Source organism: Hypomesus transpacificus, chromosome 25, assembly GCF_021917145.1.
Source record: "Hypomesus transpacificus isolate Combined female chromosome 25, fHypTra1, whole genome shotgun sequence".
Taxonomy (NCBI): Eukaryota; Metazoa; Chordata; class Actinopteri; order Osmeriformes; family Osmeridae; genus Hypomesus; species Hypomesus transpacificus.
The window spans coordinates 5,963,682-5,984,186 of record NC_061084.1 but is presented as its reverse complement, the minus strand read 5'-3'; the positions used below and the strand labels follow the sequence as shown (position 1 = coordinate 5,984,186).

Here is a 20,505-nt window from a genome sequence, read left to right as displayed (position 1 = left end):
TTCCAAGTAGCTACAAAATAAATTGCTGGTGTTTTTTTATATTGCCATAACAACCGTGAGCTAATCTGGAGTTAACCTTAGCTAACATGCTAGTTTTTCTAACGACTGAAAAAAAAGAAGAAAAACCCATTATTTCAGAATTGTCCCCCAAATTAAACAAGGTTGCTCAACTTGTAATTTTGGCAATTTGCAGAATTTCATCGCTACTGTACATTAGTTTGTACCTCTGAAAGCTTGTACCCTCAGGATGTTATATCTAATGAGACAAGAGACACGTCCTTCTCTCCATATTAGTATTGTAGCGACCCACGGATTGGTCGCGTGTTAACTCGCGCTGTTGGCGCAAAGGATTGTGGGTGGCGCAATTCACATACTTGTTTCATGTTTGGTTAATGTTGTATGCATGTTTGAGTTGAGTGTTGTTGTTCTGTCAATTAGGTTTGTCAGTGGATGATGTATGGATATTAGTAACTATAAGTTATCGTTGTTGCCATAACTGTGAATTGTATGTGAGTTAATGACTTGTTGTTGGCATTCACATGTGAGTGGTGGTATAGTAATAAAACCTGTAGTCGAGCGGTGTATGGGACACAGGATAAAAAGGTCTTCTTCTCTGCGTCCGATTATTACGCATCTACTCCAATATAGACCCCTAGCGCCATCGTTACATTGGTGTCAGAAGTGGGATGGCGCAACCACGCAGGATGGAGGAAGAAATCGCAGATCTTGAAGAGACTATTAAGAGGACTCAGCTACACCTGGAGAAACGTAGGCTGAAGATGGAGCGTTCCAGGGCAAGAACGTCGTCCCACGCTGATGGGTCCAGTGTGCCACGGCCTTGTCGCCCCCTAGAGGCCGGGAGTGGAACCACAGAACACACAGCCATAGCTGGGGACATCCAACCTGACCTACCTGGGGCGTCCCCACAGGTGGATGTTGGGGCCATCCTGCCCTGTTCCACTGCCATGCCAAGAACACCAGCGAAGGTGCCCAAGTTCAATGGAGAGACGCTCCTGGAGCCATATCTTGCCCAGTTCCAGTTGGCAGTGTGGCATGGTGGTTGGAGCAGCGAGGAAGCCGCCACTCATCTTGCCCTGGCGCTGGAGGGAAATGCGCTGCAGGTGCTCCTGGATCTGACCCCGGGAGAACAGCGGAACCTGGAGACCTTGACCGGGGCCTTGGAGAGGCGGTTCGGGCAGCCACCATTCCCTGACCAGAGTAGGGACAGGCTAGCCAGCTGTCGCCGCCAGGAGGGAGGGAGTTTGGGCGCTTTCGCCGCAGATATCCAGCTCTACGCCCGCCATGGCTATCCAATGTTCGACGCCGCTGCAAGAGGGGAGCTGGCTCTCCATGCATTCCTCAAGGGGCTTATGCCAGAGCAGCTACGCCAGCATGTGCGTCTCACCATGCCCAGAACCCTGGAGGGGGCTCTTCAAGAAGCGGTACGGGCAGAGGCGGTGCTCTGCACTCAGGCTGCCCCACGGCTGTCCCTTCCACACGTCCGGGCCATCGACTGTGAGGGTGAGGAGGCCGAGCCAGTTTGTCAGGTGCAGTTTCAGCGGCGGCCAGCCCCAGCTGGGAACCGTCGACCTCGATCCACTCTTCGGTGCTATCGTTGTGACGAACCTGGTCACATTGCCCGTGACTGCCCAGCACCAGTCTCCAGAGCACCACAGCAGACGGGAAACGACGGGGGGGTGGCGCAGTGAGGGGCCCGCCACCCCAATCGTTGGCCCCTCCCTTAAGCCAAGAACTGTTGATTGGTCGTGTAGGCAACTCTAAGGGACTGTATTTGGACTGCTGGCTTGATGGCCAACCCTGCCAAGCTCTAGTAGACACGGGGTCTACCGTCTCACTGGTGCGTCCTGGCGTCCTTCCAGGAACCATGGGGACGCTCTCCGGCGCATGGGCAAAGTCAGACACGAACCTGGTGACGGTGACAGGGGAGAAGGCTGCTACAAAGGGGAAGAAGCATCTGCGGATCCAGGCTGGGAACCAGGAGGCGGAGCACGAGTTCTGGCTTGCCAATATTCAGGACTCGTGCATTATCGGCCTGGACCTGTTGTCCCGTTGGGGTGCCTATGTTGATGTCCTGAGGGCAGCCATCACCCTTGGTGGGGAGACTGTGGCGCTCCAGGCCGGCCAGGACAAGAACACAAAGGTCAGAGACCAGCAAGCCAGCTGCCAAACAGCTGCCACCAGCGACTCCATGCCAGGTCAGCCTACCAACCATACATCGGCGGAGACGTCTGAGGCGGTGAGGGAACTCTGCCGCCGCAGCAGTGATGGCCTTGACCAACAGCAGTGCGGCCAGTTGAGGCACCTCCTAGAGGACTATGCAGATATCTTTGCAGCAAAGGATGAGGACTGTAGGCGGACGGGGTTGGTTCAGCATTCCATTGACACCGGTACCGCCCAACCCATCCGCCTGCGGCCTCACCGGCTGGCCCTCGGCAAGCGACAGGTGGCAGAAGACAAAGTTAGGGAGATGGCTGCTGCTGGGGTAATTGAGCCCTCTGACAGTCCGTGGGCCGCACCAGCTGTCCTGGTTCGAAAAAAGAATGACAGCTGGCGGTTCTGCGTGGACTATCGACGTCTCAACGCGGTGACCAAGAAGGACTCTTACCCCCTCCCTCGCATAGATGACGCCCTCGACCATATCACAGGCTCCAGCTGGTTCAGTTCCCTTGATCTGCGTAGTGGCTACTGGCAGGTGGAGTTGGCCCCTGACGCACGACCAAAGACTGCCTTTACCATTGGACAGGGACTGTGGCAGTTTCGTGTTATGCCGTTTGGACTCTGTAATGCACCAGCGACGTTCGAACGGCTGATGGAGAGGGTACTGGCTGAAATACCACGGAGTCGTTGTGTGGTATACCTGGATGACCTGCTGGTGCATGCCAGCGACTTTGACCGAGCCCTGGGTAACCTGCAAGAGGTCTTTGAAGCCATTCGTCAGGCTGGGTTGCGGTTGAACCCTGCCAAGTGTCGCCTGCTGACAAGAGAAACGCAGTTCTTGGGCCATGTGGTCAGCGCGCACGGGGTAGCTACCGACCCCGCTAAGGTGGCCGCAGTCCAGAATTGGCCACCCCCTGCCAACGTCACCGAACTGCGGAGCTTCTTGGGCCTGGCGTCCTATTACCGGCGTTTCGTCCGGGGCTTCGCCACGATTGCCAAACCCCTCCATCGACTGACTGACAAGGGACAGCCCTTTGACTGGGACGACGTGTGTGCCGGAGCCTTCACCCAGCTAAAAACTGACCTTACCGAGGCTCCCATTTTGGCCTACCCAGATGCGGAACAGCCCTTCATCGTGGACACTGATGCCAGCAACGTGGGAGTTGGCGCCGTACTGTCCCAGAGTGTTGGAGGGGTGGAGCGCGCAGTAGCCTACTTTAGCCGCACTCTGAACCGAGCTGAAAGGAACTACTGTGTGACCCGGCGTGAGCTGCTGGCAGTGGTCCTGGCACTGCGACAATTCCGGCCGTACCTGCATGGCAGCCATTTCCTTGTGCGCACCGATCATGCTTCCCTTACCTGGCTGTTGAACTTTAAGAACCCGGAGGGCCAGGTGGCTCGCTGGCTGGAGGCCCTACAGGAGTATGACTTCGAGATCCAGCATCGACCAGGGCGGTTGCATGTTAATGCTGATGCCCTCTCCCGCCGCCCCTGTGCAGTCTTGGAATGTCGGTATTGCCAACGACAAGAGGAGCGGGACCAACCACTGACGGTGGCAGCCATTCAGACAGCTGACTGCGAGGGGAGTTCTCCATGGACCTCCGCTCAGCTGCAACAATGCCAGGAGGCCGATGCAACCTTGGCGGTGGTAATCAACTGGCTGGCGACGGGGCGGCGTCCCGAATGGACAGAAGTGTCTGCCCACGGACCGGAGGTTAAGGCTTACCAATCACAGTGGGGCAACTTGGAGCTCCATGACGGGCTGGTGCACCGGAGGTGGAAAGCTCCTGGCCGGGGAAGCGACCTCCTACAGCTGCTGGTACCCCGTGAACTCCGCCAACAGGTCCTTCAGACCGTCCATGGCTCGGTGGGGGCGGGGCACTACGGCATCGCCAAGACCCTCCGCCGCCTCAGGGGCCGATTCTATTGGCCAGGTTGTCGACGGGACGTGGAGCTGTATGTGCACTGCTGTGACCTTTGCACTGCTAAGAAAGGGCCAACGCAGCGCTCCCATGCCCCATTGCAGCAGTACCTGGTGGGGGCTCCGATGGAGCGAGTAGCGGTGGACATACTTGGGCCCTTTCCAGCGACTGATTCCGGCAACCGCTACGTCCTCGTGGCCATGGATTATTTCACCAAATGGCCGGAGGCATACGCGGTGCCGGATCAGAGTGCCACCACAACTGCGGAAAGGCTGGTAGAGGAGGTGTTTGCCCGCTTCGGGGTCCCTGCGGAACTCCATAGTGACCAGGGGCGGAACTTCGAGTCCCAGGTCTTTAGCGAGGTCTGCCGACGGCTGGGAGTATCCAAGACGAGGACGACACCTCTCCACCCTCAGAGCGATGGGCTGGTGGAGCGGTTCAACCGCACCCTGGCTACCCAGCTCGCCATCCTGACCAGCCAACATCAGCGGGACTGGGATCGCCACCTGCCCCTGGTCCTGTGGTCGTACCGGACGGCCGTCCAAGAGTCCAGCCAGTGCACACCAGCTGCCCTCATGTTTGGGCGGGAATTACGGACACCGGTGGACTTGGTTTTCGGGACCCCGCCCGAGCCGGAGATTGCTGGAGGAAAGGAGATGGATTACTACCGGAGGTTGATAGATCGCCTCCAAGTAGTCCATGAGTACGCTCGTCAGGCCCAGGCTAACTCTGGGGTGCGGCAGAAAAGAGCCTACGACACCCGGTGTCGGAAGCTGACCTTCAAGCCCAGTGACAAGGTCTGGGTGTATTGCCCTACTCGTAAGAAGGGGGTGTCACCCAAGCTATGCAGTCACTGGCAGGGGCCCAGTGAGGTTATGGAACGGGTTTCTGAGGTGGTGTATCGGGTGCGCATGCCTGGTCGGGGGCGTGTGGTGGTGCTGCACCAGGACAGACTATCACCATATCGCCCGCTTGCTCCAGAGACGGGTGGAGCAGAGAACGACACCAGCGGCACCATTCCCACTGGACAATGTAACCCCCCCCCCTATGGCACCTTCTACCAGTCCCAGGAGGCCAACTCGGCGGCGGTTACGGCCAGGACACTTAAGAGACTACCTGTTGGGTGATGGGGTTGTCGGGGACGACTGACCCCTCAGGTGGGGGCTATGTAGCGACCCACGGATTGGTCGCGTGTTAACTCGCGCTGTTGGCGCAAAGGATTGTGGGTGGCGCAATTCACATACTTGTTTCATGTTTGGTTAATGTTGTATGCATGTTTGAGTTGAGTGTTGTTGTTCTGTCAATTAGGTTTGTCAGTGGATGATGTATGGATATTAGTAACTATAAGTTATCGTTGTTGCCATAACTGTGAATTGTATGTGAGTTAATGACTTGTTGTTGGCATTCACATGTGAGTGGTGGTGTAGTAATAAAACCTGTAGTCGAGCGGTGTATGGGACACAGGATAAAAAGGTCTTCTTCTCTGCGTCCGATTATTACGCATCCACTCCAATATAGACCCCTAGCGCCATCGTTACAGTATGGAGAGATGCATAATAAATTCGGTATTGGTAAATGAAGTAAATGGCTGAATTTTTTTTGGCCTGTGCCATTTAGGGAAACTGAATCAACCACCTAAACCATGTTTTTTCTGAAAGCTTACATCCTAAGGATTTGATCTGTGAAAAATAGGTTCTTCCTTATTCCTAGAAGAAATTAGTCGCCGGTCGAATGCTACAGCACCACCTTCTGTTCACAACAGGCATGACAGATCCCGAAGGTGAAACCCTGTTGACATTTCCTTCAAAGCTGCTGACAACTTGGACAGACAAATGCAAACACACCTTGAGCAGCGTCGACCGTCTGTTTGAGGAAAGCAGTGATCGCGGTGGCGAGGACTTCGTGAGCCAGAAAGCATGAGTTCCTGAGTTGGGAAAATCTTGTGCAATACACCGACGCATGTCTTGAAGTGGAAGAATATGTACTAATTTCTCAACATTTGAAATTATGTAAATCCTTTTGCAACTTTCCTTGCATTGTGAAATATAGTAAGTATTGAAGTGAAGAATAATTTTAAGTCTCAAAATTGAAGAATGGTTCTAAGTGTTGTGAAGGGCTAGATCCTAAGTCCAAACAGATGCACTGGAACTCAAGAGTCTAATGCGTACGTTTATTCAGACACAAAAGCATCTAAACAAATGTGTGTTCCCAGGAGCATAATGGAATTTTTCTCTGGACATTCGTATTCATTCATATATATCTATAATTTATCAGTTCTGTAATTTTTCTATTGGTACAATACTGTTTGTCACAGATGCATTATGCATTTCTCACACTATTGGTCTCTTACCCGAGGGGCTTCAGATTACAGTTACATAGAAAACTCTTCAATTTTTTTGGCTTGCCCTGACCTTGAAGACCAGCTGCATTGGATGCTGAGCGTAGGGTCGTAAATCTGTCCCATGATATTTGATATTCAAAGACGTCCTAAGTAGCTCTGCCATTCTTGTTTCGCCTCCTGAACTCGGGGGCTAAATCAATTGACGAGTGTTACGCAAACACACATACTGTAAAGGGAAGTTTGATTTGTGTTTTTTTTCTCCTCCCGATATGCAGATAGCAGCAAAGAAAGTAACGCAAGTAATGCATGACATTTTTGTATCAGTAACTGTAATGCGATTACTGAAGTTATCAACAGTACTGCGTTACATTAGTGAGTTACAGACAAATGTAATCTGATTACAGCAACGCGTTACTTTGTTACTTTGTAACGCGTTAAGGCCAATTTATACTTCTGCGTTTTTATGGACACGCACACAGGGAACGCCCTCTCCGTCAAGGAACTCCCTTTCCGTGCCCTCTCCGAGTCCCTCGCAGAGCTCTGCGTGCACCTCCTGATTTTCCTGACCATCCGTCCGTCATTTTACGGATACCCCTTGGCTGTGATTGGTCCGTATTAAGAACTGCTTGAGTCAGGGGCGTGGGGCGGGATTGCCGTGACCAACAAGAAAACAGAATCCTTTGACCGCCATTGATGTAAGTTTTTACAATTCATATTTCAGCTAAACAGTACATGTAAAACAGCATCTGAATTAAAATGTGACGAGAAATGGGCAGTGTAGTTGCTGAAAATTTGCTTATTTTATTGATGAAACGGCTCATTTGTAAACTTGCTCCGACTTTTCGATAACCTAGCTAGAATCGCAGTGCAGCGCTATCTACTGTTCTGGCGGTGAATTGTTTCAGCACGCAGAGCCGTCGTAATAAGTAGTAAGGCCGATTTATACTTTTGCGTCTCCGTTAACGGACAGACGCACGCACGGAGTCGGACGGAGTCGGACGGATTGGTTGAATTTATACTACTCTGACGGCTGCACGTCGGACGGTTCACGCCTCTGCATCGTCCATTATCAGGTGATATTGTACACCTCGTCGGTCATCATCCCTTACCTAATTGACCGCAGAACGTTGGGAAGCCTCATTCAAGTGAATGGAGCTATCTACAGCGTTACGAACAGCCGTGTAATAAAGAAAATTGTTAGATAAAAAGAACATGAAATAAGAATATGAAAATATAAAATCACATTATCATAAGCAAAGGTAAAGAAATGCAGCAGAAAACTAAAAAATGTCTGTACTTCTTCAAGCCTGTCGGCAGTATCCGTTTAACACTTGGCATGATTCGTTTAACGAATCATGGTGAATTCATTCAAAATCTCTGTATTCGCACGTGGACTTCCTCGTATACATCACCTGCAACGTTAAATATATCGTCATAGGCTTCCTCAATACGGTTCTGCAGGTTTTGATACATAGTCCTGGTAAGGGCTGTGTCTATCAGCGAGGCATTTAAGCCTTTAATGCAAGGTATGCAACAACAACAACAAAAAATGAGTGCAGCCACTATCATGGCAAGGGGGATCATCAAGGAGGAAGAGATCATTGTGTTCCACCTGCCGAACTAGCCCTCCAACATACGCTTGAATGGATCATCAATTCCGTAATTCTCCGCCAGTTCCTCTGAAAGAGATGTAAAAACCTCCAGAGCTTTTGTTATGCTCCCATCAGTTGATGTGTTATTAGGAATAAAAGTACAACAATGTGTACCAAACATCTTACAGACGCCTCCACTCCCTGCTAACAACATGTCCAGAGCCATTCGTTTCTGCCATGCCATCAGGGAAGTGGGGCCCTGTTGCTTTGCAATACCTTTAACAGCATCTTGAGTATAGTTGACACATCTCTGTTGGTTGCAATAAATGTAGTTAATCCAATCAACATTATTATTAGTAGTTGACCACCAGAATAGTAGGGATTCATACCCTGCAGTCACCTGATTTCTTGCCTTATACTCATCAGGAACCACCCGTGGGATTCCTATACCATCTATATAGATATGAGGGTCAAATGCTCCTCCCGGTACCAGGTGCCTGGTGATACCTTTCCTTGAAAATTGGAAGGTAAGGTCTTGAAGTCAGCTGTGGGGAAGAGATGAAACGGCATGAGTAGTTGAGTCATTGCATAGCTGCCCTGCCAGTTAGCAGGAAACTGGGGGCGCTGTTCCATGTCCACACACAGCCATCACAAGCCTGCTCTCATTGCAGTGTGGTTAATGAGCCAGGCTGTCACATAGCTACCATGATTCTGAGTAATATCCATGGTGTGGCTACAATAGGTATGTAAGAAGCGTCCCTACATCGTAACCGTCTCCTGATCGTAAGAAGCAGGGGTTATTTCCATGATATACTGTCTCCTGTCCTTTTAGCCTATTTTAGTCCACACCTTAAATCTCTCTGTTGGCCGTTGGTTGCTTCACTGGGTTTGAGATGAGCCCCCCACTGTCAGGGAGACCCCCCTTTGTAGTCAGTCTTGTGCCTCAAGAGATGATGGTGAGTAGCTAATCTGACCCTGTGTCTACTTACCTTACTTTCTTACAGTGTGACAAATGTAGCCACAATGTTCTCTCTGCAATTTTGACTGCAGTGGGTGTGGTGAGTGGTATCTGATACGGTCCCTCCCACCTGGGGCTTGACCAGTTATTCCTCTTAATGACCTTGATCAGCACCCAGTCTCCTGGTTGGACTCCTCCAGCAATTTAGTTCACTGCTTCACCTGGAACAGAATTAGCTGTTACAAATCAAGTTCACATACATAGAGATTGCTCATGAAAATATTTTTTATAATTGACATCAAGGGCATAGGTTTGGTTTGAACATTGGTGGGGACACTGTTATACCAAATCCTTAACAAATCATTTTACAAGTTTGCAGGTACTAACTAGCATAGCTTCGACTGCAACTATGGCATAGTCTCCATTCAAGAAAAATGAACGTCCGTAAGCTAGCAAGCAGACAATTCCGTATGCCACAGACCAGGAGGGGGGTTTAAGTGGAAAAACTCGCCCGGGGCGCCAAATGTGCTAGGACCACCACTGGGTGGGACGGTAGGGACATGTCCCCACTAATGTTAGGAAAAATGTAATTGTCAATTGTCCCCAACAATAATTGCAAGTCAAAACATATCTTTTCATTCTTTTAACATTTTCTGACCCACAATTGGTTAACTCATGATCAGCGTTACTCTTGATTGGTGTAGCCCACCAGCCTGTCAACTGACAGTGGTCAGGTGAGCGTCGAAGCCAGACTGTGAGAAGAGATTTAATGACTGGCTTTTTGGCAGGCTACTCCTGTAAGGTAGATGTTAACATTGAGGGAATAATAAACGACGAATACACTCATGTAGGCTATATCATTGTTGAAAGTGTACCTCTATAGTGTTCCTAAAGTTAACGAGCCTTTGCTAGCTCTGGAACACAAGCAAGGGGAAAAAAGTGCTAAGGTGCTCTAATGAGGGGCCTGTGCCCCAGTAGAGCGTTGTGTCAACATCCCTGTGCCCCACCATATGCAGCTGGTGCCCTTTAAACATTTTTTGTCGCTGCCCCTCAGATAGTTTGAGTTCGCCAGTGGACCTGACTACCCCTTTTGGATCATTCTCTGTTGCTCTGTCCATCATCGAGCCTGCCTGCCTGATTATGCCTCCTACATTTACATTTAATCATTTTAGCAGACGGTCTGATCCAGAGCGACTTACAATAAGTACAGGGACATTCTCCCGAGGCAAGTAGGGTGAAGTGCCTTGCCCAAGGACACATTATCATTTTTCACAGCCGGGAAATCGAACCAGCAACCTTCTGATTACCGGCCCGATTCCCTAACCGCTCAGCCTACCTGACTCCTCCTATTGATTAAGCCTGCACTTGGATCCTATTTTAACTGGCAGCCATTACACACTGATCTGCCTACAAAAAAACCTCAACGTTTGGCATGCAACTATGGCCAGGAAGTCAAGCAGTTCTCACCAGTAATTGAGCAGAAGGTCTGGGACATGACTGGCTTGGAGTCAAGACCAGTTTGAATCCTTTGGGAAGGAAATACTGGAGTTTGGCTACTTTACCAGCTCAAGAACAGGGAACACAGAACTTTGTTTTAGCCTACAGTAAGTCTATTAATATTCTATGACTAAGTCTATGATTATTTGCTGTCTATTTTTAACGTGCACAGTGCACAGTGGACCTCAATCAATCTAACCATAATGTGTATCCGAGCGCAGATATCACCTCCCTCCCTCCCTCCCGTAACGTTACTCACTCATCAGTGGTTCATCAAGGACAGCAGGAGTTTGGATTAGTAGCAAGTCAGAATAAATGTTTAAAAACAAATTAGCCCATGTTGACTGATTATTATTTTTCTATAGGCTACTTGTATAAATGATGATGATAATAGTTTCTGTCGGTTAACGTTAAATGTCTAACCGTAAGTGTAAACTAGCTGGTGCTTTAGTACGTTTTTTCCAAGTCTAGCAAAGTCTGTGTTTCTGCCGATCGTCTCTTTCTTGATTTCATCTCTCCTAAACACACCGTGACAGTGTCAACAGAAATGATAACAAAATAACAACAATTCACAAATTCAAATGTATAGGCTATGCCAGAAAACACTTTCCAGCTTCCTACAAAACAAATAGGCCTAAAACATATACCGTATTTTTCGGACTATAAATCGCATCAGTCAAAAAATGCATAATGAAGAGGAAAAAAATACATATAGGCTAGTAAATCACACTGGACAATGAATAGCATTTATTTAGAAATGTATTTCACAAAATCCAGGACCAAGAACAGACATTTAATCTGGAAAGGCAAGTTATTCAACTACACAATAGCACACAGAACAACAGGCTGAATAGGTGTCCAGCAGGGGCGATTCTAGGATCAGACCTTTAGGGGTGCTCAGCTCCCAATGAAAATGTAACATGAATACAGTGCCTTTGAAAAGTGCTAAACCCCCTTGCTGATAACAGGCATGCAAACCCCGGAAGAAAATGTATTACATTTTAGAGTTAAACGCATGAATCTGGTGCACTTTGAGAGCAAAGTTAGATTTTTTTTTTGTATAGCATACATCATAAAAAACAATTGAACAGACAGGATAATTGTGTTGAACTACTTAAGTCTGACCTAAAGGTGAGGAGTTTGCATGCCTGTAATAAATCCCAAATTTCACTGGATAACAATGAATACATTTGTGTATTATTATGCAAAATATTGAATGAAAAAACTAAGGATGTGCCTTTTTTCATGAACTACCAGCATCAAATTATACATTATCCCGCTTATTCCTAGGTGTTTATACACCTACAGTAGAAAGCTCCATTCACTTGAATGGGGCTTCCCAACGTTCTGCGGTCAATTATTTTCTGATAACAGACCGTTGCTATGTATGACAGACAGCTGTCAAGGAAAGTGGCCTTTTTGTTTCCGATTCACGTCTTTTGTAGCACTCCGCAAGTTGTCCGGTAACTTTTCAACCCCAGTGTACTCCGTTGCTTAGCGACGTCAGCTGATTTGAAGCCTAAAGAATGTTCAATCTATGAAGTTCAACGTCTTTGGCGAACTATTTCTCTGCTGGTCAACACTACGAATCAAGGCCGTAATCATAATACATATTGGGGGGGACACACACATCCCCCCCAATATTCAAATCTGGTCAAATGTCCCCCCCCAATATATTGATATAAAAATATAAATGTGCTACGATACGACAGGCAACCATGCACGCTGTCCGAAATTATCAACAACAACAAAAATCGTCCCCCCCAATGTTGATTCCATGGGTACGGCCTTGCTACGAATGGTAACAAATAAATTGTAAAAAGACACACTGTGTTAAGTAATTGCAAGTAGCCGTGTAATAAGCGGGATAATGTATAGAACCCCGTTGTCATTATTGGGAAAATAAGCCCCTTCAGAAGAAAGCTACTGTTCGCCCTGTCGGGGCTTATTTTCCCGATAATGACCAGCGTTCTATACATTATCCCTTACTTAATCCTTCAGAACAACTACAATTGAAAATGAATATTATCCCTTACATAACAAAAGACCGATCCATTGACAGGGTTCACAAAAGGAGAACATATATTTGACATAATTTCTGATATTGGGGGAGACCCCCCCCCCCCCCCAAAGAATGCGTGGTTACGCCTTTGACACAATAGCCTAAAGAACATACCTAGGAGGCTGAATAGCCTAAATTAACACAGACATCCCAAGTCTCCCGGAGTATCAGTCAGTCAGTATGAATTAACATTTAAAAGCATGTTAAATTATATCTATTTTGATATAAGTCGCACCTGACTATAAGTCGCAGGACCAGGCAACTAATACAAAAAGTGTACAAAATAAAGGACAGCAGTAGCAAAGAAAGAGTTGTAGTCATCAAGTGTTGAGACTGTTACAATGTCCAAATAGGCGAAGTAGCATTCAGGGTCTCTGTTGCCAAAATCATCTCTTAGTTGTTCTTCAGATTGGCAACATGAGCCTTCTTGAGTGGTTCATACTGTGTTACCAGCTGGACACTGTTGTACGTTTACCTTCCACACATTCACTGGGAGAGAAGCCATTGGGTCAATTTCTACCCTCACTCTCAACAAGCCCTTCATATGATCTACACACAAGAATACGGCACACTTGTTGTTGTCTGAAAGCTGCCATCTCCTACAGCAACAAGCCCTGAGAGGAACACCGGCATTATCCGGCAATAGTAATACTTACTAAATAAATTTCATTCCCTACTTTTAAGGTGGATCCCACAAGTATCCCCGTCGTCGCTGAGGTTGGGTTATTCCAGGATGTAACACAGTAATTGAGTATTTCATGGTGGTCACCATGTCAGATCAGTGCCATAATTTAATGCCTTGCTGAGTGAGACTGGCATCACCACAATCCTCGAACGCTGCCTTTCACGATGAGTTGTCAAATTAGAATCCCGGCATTGTCTGATGTCTGACTGTTCTCTCAGACCAAGCAAACCATACATGTAAGGTTTGTGTGCCTAGTCTGGCTGGGTAGGTTGAGGGTTGGCCTCTAGGTGGATTTCATTTCACGTTCTCTGGCACTGGAATATACACCTCCTCTGGTATTGGAACATACAGCTTCTCTATGGGGTTCTGGAACAGAACAGGAAAGACAGTGGGTTTGTCAAAGAAGTAGTGTCTACGTTTGTGTATGTGTGACAGAGAGACAGAGGGAGGTAGAGAGAGGGACAGAGAGAGTTAAACAGATACAATAGGTAGATACAGCATACAGTAAGTGTTAAACATGAATTAATAAATACACGTTGAATCTTTCTGACATTTACATTTAGTCATTTATTGTAAACAAAGGTTTGAGCCCTGTTTTTTTTTTTTTTTACCTTTGGCTCCTTATTGTTATTCATTATGTCCTTAAATATTAGCTGAGGTTTGGGAATTTCAGGGAAAATAATGGTTTTATGCCTGAAAAGGAATCGAAACCACATTCACTTATTAAGTCTGATATGTATCTACACCTGTTATTTACATATACCATATATAAACAATGAAGCCTAACATTTCCACTTACCTCCTTAAACACACAAGCGCAATGATGACAGAAACAAAGATGATGATTGGAACAATGATGGCCACCACTATCATTTTATGATTATCCTGACCTGAAGAGAACAAATGAACAACAGTAGCTGGGCCTTAAAAGTAGAAGAAGCAGAAGTCAAAAGTCAAAACATTGTGATCAAACTAGGACAATTTTCTATAGTATCTTAGCAAACTCACCTTCAATACTGGTTTGAAAGGTGTTTCAAATAAATACATTATACATTTGATTACAATGAAAATCCGAGTGAAAATACCATAAACTTCGAAAGGGCCTCTTACGATGCTGCCTTCCCCACACGTGGATTTAAATATAGTCTCAAGTTGGATCTTGTACTGGCACACTGAGTCATATGATATGCTGGCTGAATTTGTTTGACTCTGTAAAGAAGTTAAATGTATAAAAAATCATTTTTGTTTGAAATGCATGTTTACATTTTGATAATTTTTAATTCATTTCTAAATAAAATAGTTACTGAGAACACATTCCATTAATATCTTGCATAAATAAACACTTTTAATGGCACACTTCTTGATAACAGTCTGACTCAACTCCAACTCCACTCTTGATCTCTTACCACTACTGTATAGCATAGGGCCTCTAAAAACGTCCACACTATTCTACCATGTCTTACCGTGACAGATGAAGTCTCCCCACATTTGCTGTAATTCAATCTGTACTCCCAGCAGTGAGGCTCAAATATGTCTGGTGGTTCCCACTCAAGGACAAGCTTTTTACCCTCTTGTTTTATGTTGAGTTTGGGGGGTGGTGGCTTGACTGAGGAGAGTCAGTTCAAAAATGATATGTTTAAGAGTATGGTTTATGCCATGTGTTCAGTTCAAAAAAACATTATGTAGACTGGAAAGGGAAGACATTTGGTGTTGTAACTACCAAGGTTGCTGGGAGTCCTCTTGAAGGTATTCTGAAAAGGTGAGCCATCGAATGTACCATTGAGCAAGAAATATACGTCATTCAAAGTTCGTGACACAAAATCTTGATTGTCATGTAGGTGACATCCTGTTTTCACACCATTTCTGTACATATACTCTGTACATGCTGCTAAATGGGCATCCATGGACATGTCTCCCCTGATCAAAAAGAAGAATCAAAATAGATTACAAACATTTCCAAATTGACCCATCAGTTATAGAATATGCATTTGAAGACATTTGCTGTGTGTGTGAGCTTGTACATGAACTTGATATGAAAATAAACTATTGCATTCTTATGGTAATCCGAGAGGCCATGAATAAAAGTGCCTAGTTCTTGTAAATGTATTTACCTCTGGATCACAACATAACAAAAGTTGTTTTGTGTTGTGATCATGAGATACACTATAAATAGAAGTGACCGTAGCCAGGATATGTGACAACGTGAAAATAGCCTCACTATCACAACAAACGTTTGTTACATAATTTACTTGATCACAAGATAAGTAATCATTTAGACCAAATATTATTATAAAAAATAAAAATAACATTCTGTGTCCTGCCTGAACTTCCATTGAAGTTTAGTTCCCACCTATAGAAGAGTTGGAGGTCTGAAACATGATTGGATGTCAGCCAGGAACAGTTCATGTCCTTTGTCGAGTAGAGGTAACAGTTGAAGTCCTTAATATGCTGTAGAACTTGGGAGAAAACAAATAAAAGACCTTGGAGATCCACCTATCAATAAAAGCAATTTCCACTGTCCACAATTCTTCTACTTATTTACTTTTACATAGCATTGTCTGTATGGCGATGCAATTTGCATGCCAGTTGAATTTTATAAATATGTTTATCGCTTATTAGTGCATTGTTTTCATTTCACCATGTAAAGGTAGTGTGCCCTAAAATGTACTAGTTTTACAATTTAAAGTGTTAGCTAGTGTTTGAATGTGTTTTATAAGGTGGCCAATCATTGTAATAAAACAGGTATGTTTTATTTGTAACTTAAGTACCTTTTTGAAATACTGTTTAGTACTATTCTACTCTATTCTATTCTGCTACTCATCTTTAAATCAGTGAATTTACTGGGCATCAAAATAACAATGTGACCAATTATTTGTAATTGTTCCATTACAGTCCAGTTCCTTTCTGTTAAGAGGTTGATGTACTGTTATTAAGTAGCCTACCTGTGTGTTGAGGGATAATTTGGGTCACAGGTTCACTCAGGTTTCTGTCTCCACATTCAATGGGCTCGGTCTGCACAGTGTACTTCACCGTCTTCTCGGTGAAATGGCAGACTTTATACTCTCGTTTTGGTCGTTTAATAGAGTTTTTTAACTTTAAAAGAAAGACAACTTGTAATTCAAACAGAACATGTCTTCTTACAAGAAACCACCAACTGTATACAATATTCCATAAAACAAAATGACTACATGTGTTTAACTATATAAAAGAATACATTGGTTTATATTTATTTTACTTTCTGATTCCAAGTGGGGGTTATTAATATCAATTCAAAACACGAGCCCATTCGGTTGTTCACTAAGCTTTAGCTGTTATAGTAATACAGCCTACACAAATACAGCTATTCGTCTCACCTCGTCATTTTGTATAACATAGGTCACTTTGCAATCGCCCAAGTCTTCCTGAGGCGCCTGCCATGACAGCGTCAGACAGAACTTATCTCGCCAGTTAATTGACAGGTGGCTCGGTGCAGGGAGCGGAACTATGGGAGTCGCAAGAACTTTTAGGTTTACAATTTAACCAACTGAAATGAAATCTGATTAAGTTGCATGAAATTAGGAACGAGTATTGATGGACAACAATTTAAGATTACTGATCTTATTCCTGAGCCTTTGCCTATGTCAATGTGGTTAAAAATGACTCAAATGGAAAGTTACTGTCCCACTACTCATAAGGCAACAAAGTTGAATGAACTAAGTTTACTGAAATTAAACATCAATCTCTTGTTTAACATTCGGTTCCCTAAAAACGGATAGGCCAACGAAGAAATACATTTATGACTAAACTGATATTAACAATTGCTACAATTGGTTGACGTTTGTCTGACGCTGATACCCGGAAAACAGGAAATTCCTGGTTTGGATTCCTGGTTTCATGGAAAATCTAAGCAAGTACATTCAATTTGAGGACACATTTTATTTACAGTGACATATTTTAAATTTAAGTTTTACCTTTGTCTGTTCCAGATTCCGAAACTAAAGTGAAACATAATAGAATCGCAATAATTCCAAAGTACTGGAAAAGCATGTTCCTGCGTTCCCTAAACGCCTTAATGTCCTTCAGAATTCCTTAAAGTCACAAAAGTCAACGATTTAGCCAACTGAATTATCTGGCACAAAAAACCCGGTAGCCAACTTCTTTGTCGATAATTAAACAAAACCAACCTTGACAAACCCAGGCAAACGAGTGGCAGACTAGTGAAAGTGTCAGAACAAGATCAGTGTGTGAATAAACTGGGAGGGAGGAGTTAGTTGAACCACTAAAGAGAAAACTGAGATAACAGAGAACATTGAAATTTACACATTCGTTCCTAGAACGCTTGTCATGTCCGAATATTGATAAGTTTAATACATTTCAAGAAAGTATTCAGTCCATATGATGATTTTATTTTTATTATCAACGATTTTACAAAGTATGATTGATAAGCAGCTGTACTCACAATGCAATTAAAAATTCAAATAAAAAACACAATTAACATTTATCTTACTAAACCACATTTTGGACCTGTTATTTGCCCAAGATCATACAAATATAAATACTCACATACACACACAGATAAAGTGTATTCATTTACAGCATAACAATATATTATATACATTTGCATATTATCATCTATCTGTTCATTTCAGTGTAGCACTTGTGAAATACTGGACAAACAGCACTTTACTGAGTTCTAGATATTGTAACGAAATACAAGAGACTGTTTGAGGATGAGGCACTGAGGCACAAAATACCATGGGAGACAGAAGGGCTCCTTAAAACCTCAGTAAGCTGTAAGCAACTGCACGGCATATCTATGATCCCCAAAATGATATTGTGTGTACAGTCCACAATCAGTTCAGTCATAAAATAAGCTCATGGTGAAATGACACCATCCCATAGGCTTTATTACACAGACAACAGCAAAGCCACGTTCTTAGTTTCACTCAGAGTAATTGGCAAATGATGCATCCATACACAGACCTCGCTGTCTTCAAACATACAGAACTAGCATGTAAGGCAAACAAGAGTTTTCTGTAGCTTACAGCCTGAGGTCTGGTTGACACTGGAAAACACAGAGGTAGTGAGTACTGTTGTCTGCATAGAGTTCTGTCAAAGGTACAATAAGACCAAGTATCCTGGCCACTAAAACTAAAACATACCATTCCCAGGATAGTGCAAAGTCATCTTATAGATGTGACTCATTACATCAGGTTGATATGCTTACATTTGTATGTACAGTGTCACTTTGCTCTCATACATTCCACTCCACAATCTAGACAGAGATATCCCAATACTGCTCTTTATTTCAAACCCATTATATTTTGTTGGACATAACTAGGTAACTAGGCATAAGAAAGAGGTGCCAGCAAGGTCAAAGTGTTGTCCATGTCCAACTCAAAGGTGCCATTCCTAAAACACATACAGTAACTCTGGAAGGTCTGTAGAAGACAAAGAGACCAAGGAGATTCTGTTTTAAGGCAAGATGATGGCACAGAAGGACTGGAGAGAACTAGCCAAGGTCTGTTGAAGTTCCACTGATGGCACGAAACACATGCATGGAGTTCTGAAGCAGGGAGCGCATCATGTCCTCCTGGTAGATCTGGGGATTTGTTTTATTATTAAAACAATTCATGTTGTAATATGTAATATGTTAAGCTAGCACCAGGTCTCAACAATAACAATTAATGAATAAAATAATGATAATAATAACATGTGTTTCCAACATGTGACAAGAATTAAACGTGAGCTTTAGTTCATGTCAATGAAATTCAGACTTTTTTGCAACCTTTTTTTTGTGGTGACACCATATAATAAAATAGTTGAACCCATCAACCATGGACCAGTGCGATCTTTATGAGTTGTGTTGTAAACTGACGCACCCCACGGCCAATCAGCACATTTCACAGGTGGGGTCTATAATCACAGATGGCAGTTTACATATGTAACTGACATGTAAAACCATAAACATATTACCTGGCTTTCTTAAAGCTGAAGGGTAGCAAAGACAAGAAGAAGAAAAGTTAGAAAGACAGATGACTGCACTGAGACCAAAAAGCATTTTTGACAAGATTATAACACGTCTCTACGACAGGCAGGTCTGGTCTAAACACATCTTTGAGAAAACCATCATTTACTGCAAACCAATCCAGTGACTCACTATACTACGCCATGTGTATCGTTTTCGAAATCAAGCATATGTATTGTGTGTGTGTGTTCTTGTGCAACTGTACAGCAAGTCGGTTCTTGCCCTGACAGCTCTCTGACCCATTTAGCAGAAGTTCCTCTATGAAAAAGGTTGCAACACAACAATGCCACTCCCAAGACAGCTTCTCACCACAAGGAAAGTAACTTCTCGATTTCTCAAATATCAATGAAACAATCTCTAAATACCTGCCTTTTTAAAGCCGTACTCAATTAACCCACAAATACTGTAAATTCTGTTTTATTCTAGAAACTTCTTTATAGTAAAACAATTGTGCAGGGCTGCAAGGCTGTCACAGGGCTTCTTCCCTAGTTCCGGTCATTAATCCTCAATGTCAAATAGAGAACCACTGGCTCCCATTTCCCTGTATATGGAAGGACCTGTTTATAACCTAACCCCATCCTGGTAGTCTCCGCTTGGACGTTTAGCTCACTTTGTCCAAATGCATTCAGTTTGCTTCACTCAACTGTATTACAGTGGACGAGAAAAACGAATCAAAGTGTATTACAAAGTCAAATGAAAATGAAAGCCCTTGATCAATAAAATCTTTGATTTGTTATTTCTACATGATCTCATGAAGAAAAATACCCAGTTCCAACTAGTGGGAGTATAGTTTGCACCCTACGAGAATGTGATGGATGTGAGGGTTCTTTTATTATGTTCCTTTTTTGTTTGTCCTCTTTCTTTTGGTTTTGTTTAGCTTCAGGTTTGAGTTCTGGATTTTCACTGTCTAATATTACGTTTCTATGTCCCGTGTTGTTCTGGCTGTCATTTGGTTGTATGGATTTCACCTGTTCATTCTTAGCGTGCCTATTTAAGTCAGGCCCTTCCTTTGTTTCATTGTGAGGTATTGTTGGTGTTAGTGACGTACTGAGCATATATATTCGGATTGATTTAAATAGTGTTATAGGCCTTTACCCTGTTTCTTAAACATGATATTGTGCCTAACCAGTTGGATTATTTCTGCTTTATGGATTACCGACCTGTTTCTGTTTGATAACGATTTTGCCTTGTCTTTTGTGTGGAATAAAACACAAGACCGTTTACTCTGCGTCTGGGTCCTCTTCCCTTTCTGGGATCTACCTG

General features: G+C 44.4%; 2 protein-coding genes across 5 annotated transcripts in view; both read right to left on the bottom strand.

Annotated features, from left to right (window-relative positions):
* Positions 1-12,592: 12,592 nt before the first annotated feature.
* Positions 12,593-17,479, bottom strand: LOC124487162 (interleukin-13 receptor subunit alpha-2-like). 4 transcript variants are annotated; one of them, XM_047049270.1, is made up of 11 exons: positions 17,399-17,479; positions 17,186-17,302; positions 16,589-16,716; positions 16,178-16,328; positions 15,586-15,691; positions 14,956-15,152; positions 14,699-14,841; positions 14,321-14,444; positions 14,035-14,158; positions 13,847-13,928; positions 12,593-13,601 (listed from the first exon to the last, which is right to left on the bottom strand). In XM_047049270.1, exons 2-11 carry the CDS (start codon positions 17,259-17,261, stop codon positions 13,530-13,532), a joined length of 1,203 nt encoding a protein of 400 aa, XP_046905226.1. In that variant the 5' UTR covers positions 17,262-17,302; positions 17,399-17,479; the 3' UTR covers positions 12,593-13,529. The 4 variants fall into 4 exon arrangements, 3 of the variants coding, with proteins under 3 accessions (XP_046905226.1, XP_046905227.1, XP_046905229.1); XM_047049271.1 differs by having other exon boundaries at positions 14,035-14,125; positions 17,186-17,463; XR_006958333.1 differs by lacking the exon at positions 12,593-13,601 and having other exon boundaries at positions 14,346-14,444; positions 17,186-17,464.
* A 120-nt stretch (positions 17,480-17,599) lies between these two features.
* The window catches only part of dock11 (dedicator of cytokinesis 11), a 51,098-nt gene continuing 48,192 nt past the window's right edge, over positions 17,600-20,505 (bottom strand). Inside the window, 1 exon segment of the mRNA XM_047048854.1 lies at positions 17,600-18,816. Within this exon segment, the coding sequence (XP_046904810.1) occupies positions 18,727-18,816 (90 nt within the window). The 3' untranslated portion in view covers positions 17,600-18,726.